Raw genomic sequence first — 7,000 nt, 5'->3', positions numbered from 1 at the left:
CCCGGGGTCACTCTTGCAGGAATCCTGCCTTTACACGTGTGCTAGCTGAGCAGTCTCCCACTCAGTGGGGTGTGTGGAAAATACGGCCATCCTAGAGGTGCTGGAGCCACCCTGAGCCTTCACCCAAACTATCTGATCCCTTGAAGATCCATTTGGGGGTGGGGGCAGGAGGCACATTTTCCTTTCACGCTCACTACGTCCTGTGAAATATCCTACCGCATGGAAACCACTGTGCTCCTCCGATCCATGTTGCTGTTATTTGACGGCTACGTATTTTTATTTTATTCACACAGTTTACATTCAAAGTCAGAGGTGGATGTGAAATTTCAAAGGTTTTATTTCCTAACTACAGGCAGCTTTAAGAGGCTGATTATCTGCCACGGCCACCACCCCCAGGCTGGGAGGCGGCAGCAGGGCACGGGAGAGCAAGGGGCTTTGGGATCGACCTCCTGGAGGAGGGTAGCCCCGGGGCCCCGCTGTGCCCTCACTCGCCCTTCTTGTAGGCGTTCTTGATGATGGCGTTTTTGAACAGCGTCACCAGGGGCGTCTGACTTTTCTCCGAGGTCATGAAACCGCCGTAGCGCTTGTCCTTGGGCGGGCTGCCCCAGCGGAAGTGCTCCATCCTGTAGGGGCCCTCGTCCTTCTTCTCGGCCGCCACCAGCAGGCTGTGCTCCAGGTCGGCCCGAGCCCCGGCGCCGTCATCGGCAGGGCCGTCGGGGCCATCTCCCTCCCGGGGCCGCTGGCCGGTCAGCTCCCTCTTGAACTCCAGGGGGAAGGCCTCGGCCGACTCGTCCTCGGCGCCGTTGGGGTACACCTTCACCGGGCGCCGCTTCTTGCCCACCGGCTTGCCCCAGCGGAAGTGCTCCATGGAGTAGGAGCGCTTGCCCTCGCGCGGGCCCGGCTCGGCGCCATAGCTGCGGGACTCTGGGCCGCCCTCAGGCAGCCGGCCGCGGTCTTCGCCCGCTGCAACGTTCTCGCGCTTCTGCCCTGCGCCGCTGCCGCTGCCGCTGCTGCTGTTGCGGCGGCCGAATCGGTCCCAGCGGAAGTGGCCCATGACGTACTTCCGGGGGTTCTCGGTCAGAGGCTGCTCGTCGCCATTGCCCGGGAACACCGGAATCTCGGCCGAGAGGTCGGGCTTGCAGGCCCGGATGCACTCCTGGGGGAAGACGCGAGGCCATGAGGGCAGCCCATGCCCTGCACCCCAGCCCGGCCGCCGCGCCCGTCACTGCGCCTAGGCCATGGCTGCCCTCGCCACGTGCCGAGGACACAGGGCACAGTGTCGGGCGTGTCAAGCGTCGAGGCCTCCCTACAGAGCAGGTCTGCCCACCTGCTTTCTTGGCACTCGTGGGCATCTAAGATCTTGCCACTGCCTCTTTCATCCCATCCCCTGCATGCTTCTGCCTGGCAACTGCAACACACTTCCCATCCCATTCCATGGTTTGTCTAGCCATCTAGCCACCCCTAGCTTTTGTGAACAGGACCAAAGTCTTACTGTTATATGCCTGACATAAAGGAGTGGCTCCAAGAAAGGCAGACAGGTGGTAGTTGTTGGCACTTAATGAATATTGAGGGCTGGGCACGGTGGCTCACACCTATAATCCCAGCGCTTTGGGAGGCCAAGGCAGGCAGATCACATGAGGTCAAGAGTTCAAGACCAGCCTGGCCAACTATGGTGAAATACCATCTCTAGTATAAATAAATAAATAAACTGGATGTGGTGGCGGGCACCTATAATCCCAGCTACTCTGGAGCCTGAGGCAGGAGAACCGCCTGAACCCAGGAGGTAGAGGTTGCAGTGAACCAAGATCACACCACTGCACTCCACACTCCAGCCAGGGCAAGAGAGCAAGACTCCGTCTCAAATAAATAAAAAGAATATTGAATAAAAACATATGGTTTAATTCAAGTCCAGGAGGGGAGTGGGGCTGAAATTTGGGGGATAATCTCTCCAGGTGATAGAAGTCTGGCTACTAGGGCCCATATTTTTAAACATATTTTTAATAATGCCTCAACTTGTGTGAACCTGGGAGGTGCAGCTTGCAGTGAGCGGAGATCACACCACTGCACTCCAGCCTGGGTGACAGAGCAAGACTCTGTCTCAAAAAAAAAAATAAAAAATAAAAAATAATGCCTCAACCTTACCTCAGTGATGGAAAACCTACTTTATGCCCTACCCCAGCTCTATCTCTGCATTAAGCCTCCAAAACTGCACCTTGGTTCTTTCACGACTTCTGAGCTGATTTCTGAGAGATCCCCCAGTGAGTTCTGGGGCAAGCTCATTTCCCTGTAACCTCATTCTGGCTGAAGGGAGGGGTGGAAAGCTAGCGTTATTTCCATTGCACCATCTGTGGAACCTGTGTCTGCTCCTTGTCCCTAGAGGACTCAATTGTGGTACATATTAGCTTAGGAAAATGGCTGCATAGGCTGCAGCCTTGAGTTTTCAGTGATAAAAGGATGAAAAGCTCACTGGCTGCTCTCTTTCTTGGGAATAGCAAAGGAGAAAATAAAAGGATCCTACCCACTCTGTTGAGCTGGACGTTGCCTACTCCAGGTGTTCAGAATTACAACTCTGTGGAACGTTAACAATAGAAAAAACTAATTTACACTCCCCTCCCCCGGACAGACGGTGAAACAGGAGACTCAGAGAGATGATAGGACCTGGTCAAGGTCCCGCAGCTCACATCTGGGTCTAGAACCCATGGGTCCTGACTGTGTCCAGTGCACCCTCCCTGGTGAGCTGTGCAGTGGGTGTCTCAAGTCAAGAGACTCTTGGGTCTTTCTGAACTGGAACTCACAGAATCCCCTGGGCTCTTCATTTCTATTTTATATTACACATGAAAACTGGTCTGTGTCTTTGAGGACCTCATTCTCTCTTCACCTTAACTCAGCTTCTGCATTGACAAAATACACAGAATGTAGTTATGTACATTCCACCCTCAGCACCTGCCAGGTGATGGCAACAGGATTAAAATCCCAGTCACTGACACTAACAATATGGGGGTTTTTTGTTTGTTTGTTTTGTTTTGTTTTGTTTTGAGACAAGGTCCCATTCTGTTACCCAGACTGGAGTGCGATGGTGTGATCATAGCTTACTGTGACGTCAAACTCCTGGCCTCAAGTGAATCTCCCAAGTAGCTAGGACTACAGGCACATGCCACCACATCTGGCTTTTTTATTTTTTGTAGAAATGGGGGTCTCACTGTGTTGCCCAGGTTTGTCTTGAATCCCTGGGCTCAAGCAATCCTCCCGCCTTAGCATCTAAAAGTGCTGGGATTACAGCCATGAGCCACCTCGCCTGGTCTCAGTGTGCCTTTTAATCTCTGGATTTGGCATCATTACTCATTTATGCCCCCCAACACACACACACACACACACACACACCTCACAGGCAGATACGTACACCCTGTGGTGACCTGGAGGGAGCTTCTGCCTGACACAAAGGGCCTTCACATGCTCTGGAAAGACTGCAGAGGAACACGGCAGAAGGCCAGTCCTCCAGAAGAAACATGAGACATTTGGCACCAATTAAAGAAAAAAAAAAAAGGTCCCCTGGTTTTTCCTTCTTCCAGAGATGATTTGAAGAACTACCTGGCTGGTTTTGCAACTGGTAGTAGATAAAAGCGTAATAAATATGGAATGAAAATGGCAAGTGATATGAGCTTCTTAAAAAGGAATAGTTTGGGAAGCTAAAGATTTAAAGTACAGAATAGATTGAGGGGTCCATTATTGCTCTTATAGCACCATCTCTAGCTTAAAGGGTTCAAGGTCTCCTTAGAAGATGGGGCAAGAAGTAAGGATAACCAAGCAGAAATTGTGGACTCAACCCCTCTCCCTGAAGCTGCTTCCTTCCCTCATTCCTTCTCCCATTTCTTACTTCACTGCAAAGTTTCGCTCCTGCCCTGGGTCGAATCACGCCTATCACTGGGAATGAATTTCCCTTTCCCCACACCCCTTTCTTTTGAGCTTTCCCAGCTCCAGTCCCATCTAATGTCTAAGCCAAGATGGCAGTCATGGCCCACGTACCAGCAGGTTGCTTTCCGTGGTGAGGTCCTGACACTGGCTGCTCTCCAGGCACCAGCCACGCACTTCCATGGAGGCCTGAAGCAGCAAGACCAGCAACAGGGCCCCCGAGCGGCTGCAGCACGATCTCGGCATCTTCCAGGCAGGCTGAGGCTCTGCAGAAGCAAACAAGATTGGTGGGACCCCTGCAAGGAGCAAAACAATGTTGGCCACTCACCAGGAAGGACCTTGAGCCAACATTAACAACACACTCTCTTGTGGAGTTAAAGGCATTTTAAGGACAGCAGCAATGCTGAGAAAGAAGGTGTGCAGTAGGGTGGTGGTATAAGTTGTGATAAGGAGGAGGGAATGGACCTGGGTAAACTGTGACCATTTGCCTGTTATCTTCTATTAAAACGAGACCCCTAAAAAGGTTAAGGCTGGAAGCTATTTTGGGGATTGCTTGGTTCAGCCCCTCCCATGAGAGATGGGAAAATTGAAGCCCAAAGAGAGGCAATTACTTTAATGTTCATGACAAGGTAAGGCTAAGCTCCTAACAGAGAACTTTCCTATTTCACTACATTAAGCTGTAGTTCTAACATGCCAGATCTAAGGGGTGAAAGTAACTAGGGAAAAACAGAGGACCCTGAAATTCCTGCTCAAGATGGTCTTTTCCCTTTTTATTCCACCAGGATCCTATCATTCCTCTGAAACTCTATTTCCTATGAATATTAGGTTGACAGAAAAGCAAATAAAACCACTGGCCAATTTAGGCAGCATTTCAAGCAACCTGATTTGATGTCCTGCACACGAATTACTCTGGTGATCATTATTCTCCAGACTCCAGTAACTTTGGAGAGCTTCGTTTTTAAAGCAGATCTCAGTTCTTTTAAATCTGGCTCATCTTCTGAACACATCAGGTGTCAGTGTCTTGTTCTCTAGATCTCTCACATGTGGTCTGAAATGGCAGGATTTGAAGAGGATGCAGGTGTGGAGGGGAAAGAGCCCAGAAGGGAATTACCTCCTGGTGGAACAGCCACTGCAGATACTTTTAGAGAATCCAGAAAGTGCCTGTGGGCAGAAGCTGAGGTCAAGACACCAGGGGACAATAAGGAGGGGGCATCCATGATGCCTCTAGTTCCTCGTGCCCGCCCCTTTCTGCAGCACTACCCTCGCACTGCCAAATTTCCCTTAACCAGGTGGGCCCTCTGAAGCCACCTCGAGGCTGGAGATCAGCTCACCACCAACCCTACAATCATTTTGGATTTCAGAAGATCTTCTCAGCCATCTGCTAGAAAGAAATGTAATTAGATGAGAAAAGTAATTCACATTAAACTGTGGATGACTAAGTGTCTTGTCACTCCTAATGAACGCTGGCATTTTAAAATAAGTTTGCTTAAAATAAATCTCTCATTTAGGGAGGCGTGGGCCAAATCTTTTTTATATAGGGGAGGCTTTGGAAGTGAAAGTCCTCCGAAGCGCTCATTTCTACTTCAGGAGGCCACTTCCTTCTCTCTACCCCACCCTCGCCCTATTCCCCAGGCGCTGGGCCAGCACAGGGCTAGCTTCTGAAGGGTTGCCGGGCAAGGCTGAGCATTTTCAGAGCAGCCGTTAGATGGCGCTGGCAGCCAGTGACTGGCCCAGGGGTGCTTCGGCTAAAGGAGCAACTAAACGAGCTTTGGTCAAACTTGGTGTCCTCTCCTGGCTCCAAGGGACAGGCTGTTTCCATTGTAGCCTGCCAGTGATCCAGTTCAAGTACACAGCCCGAACTTGGTGGACCAGGCAATTAGATTAAAGCTCCAAGTTGACCACAGCACATTTAGCTCTGAAAAATGCCCAGATGTTACAGTCACAGAAAAATGGTAGTTACATATGTCACCAAATGCAAATGTAAGGTAACATATTAGTAAGGAAAAAAATAAAATCATACAGGTCTGATAGTTCCCTCAATTATATTTCAATTCTCGTCAAAGATAACTACTCTGGAGTGATTTCCATTTGCTAGAAGCAATGACTTCAGGCCTTCCTGGAAAGCCCCAGAGAGCATTTCCCCTCCTTATGCCCTATGTGCTGTGCTGTACAATGTGGTAACATATTCACTCCCACCCTCTCAGAGATTATATTCTGTTGCTAAACTGGTTAGATGGCTGCTCTTGCTAAAATTTCAGATTCTTCCCTGAAAGATGGTCTTGTGTTTGTATTGTATATTTTGCTTATGTGTATGTGTATTTGCTGATGTGTATTTTCAGTTTTCTGCAATTAACAAATAGTACCTTTTTGTGTCATTTTTAAAGCAACAAATTATTGGGGAAATATCAAATGTTGTGCTTTTTTAAGTAGGGAAAGTATTATAATCCAAAAATGAAAGTTCTGGAAAAATAGAAACTTGCAATTTGCTCATCCTGAGATTAACTTTATAGTAGAACTACACTTATTAGAAGTTCATAGGTGTGAGGAGCTCTCTATGAGCTCAACATATCATTTTGTTTGTTACTCTAAAACTGCACGCTGGCCATGCCCTTTTGTAAAGATTAGAGGAGCACAGGGGCCGAGTTTTGTCCTTACACCATGACATACATACATCGAGTCCTATAACAAAAGTATCAAAGGAATAGTAGGTCATTAAAGTGGCCATAATCTGTGCATAGCTTATAAACTGACACACACAAAACAAATCCACACACACTTTTATTTTCCTTGGCTCCTTCCAGCCATTCTGTAAGAACCCTCCCTGCCCCATTTAAACATGAAGAATTTGGGGAATCCAAATGCCAAGTGGACTGTCTCTCCTTCGCTGGAAATGCCCCTTCCCTGAGCCTTGATCATTCCAAATGGCTGCCCGTGCCCTCAACCTAGGGTCTGCGCCATAAACGGTCCAACCCTGGTTCTGTTGAGGGCATCCGAAACTAGACAGTGCGTTTCAGGACCTGGGACAGCTCCCGCCCCGGCCACCTGTTTTTAACCCCAGCTAGGTCTTGGAGAGAAGAGAACCAACTATTTT

The 7,000-nt window shown here is 49.2% G+C and overlaps 1 protein-coding gene across 1 annotated transcript; it reads right to left on the bottom strand.

Moving 5' to 3' along the window:
- Positions 1–313: 313 nt before the first annotated feature.
- On the bottom strand, positions 314–4,205 carry POMC (proopiomelanocortin). Its single transcript, XM_055254214.2, has 2 exons — positions 4,024–4,205; positions 314–1,156 (listed from the first exon to the last, which is right to left on the bottom strand). The coding sequence occupies exons 1-2, from the start codon at positions 4,153–4,155 to the stop codon at positions 485–487; spliced, it is 804 nt and encodes a 267-aa protein (XP_055110189.1). The 5' UTR covers positions 4,156–4,205; the 3' UTR covers positions 314–484.
- Between the last annotated feature and the right edge of the window lie 2,795 nt (positions 4,206–7,000).

This window comes from Symphalangus syndactylus, chromosome 18 (genome assembly GCF_028878055.3).
Source record: "Symphalangus syndactylus isolate Jambi chromosome 18, NHGRI_mSymSyn1-v2.1_pri, whole genome shotgun sequence".
Taxonomy (NCBI): domain Eukaryota; kingdom Metazoa; phylum Chordata; class Mammalia; order Primates; family Hylobatidae; genus Symphalangus; species Symphalangus syndactylus.
This window is presented reverse-complemented; position numbering and strand designations above follow the sequence as displayed.

Coding starts and splice junctions, on each gene's coding strand:
- POMC (XM_055254214.2), bottom strand. CDS start 4,155: ATGCCGAGATCGTGCTGCAGCCGCTCGGGGGCCCTGTTGCTGGTCTTG. Junction 1,157..4,023: donor CCACGGAAAGCAACCTGCTG/GTACGTGGGCCA, acceptor GTCTTCCCCCAG/GAGTGCATCCGGGCCTGCAA.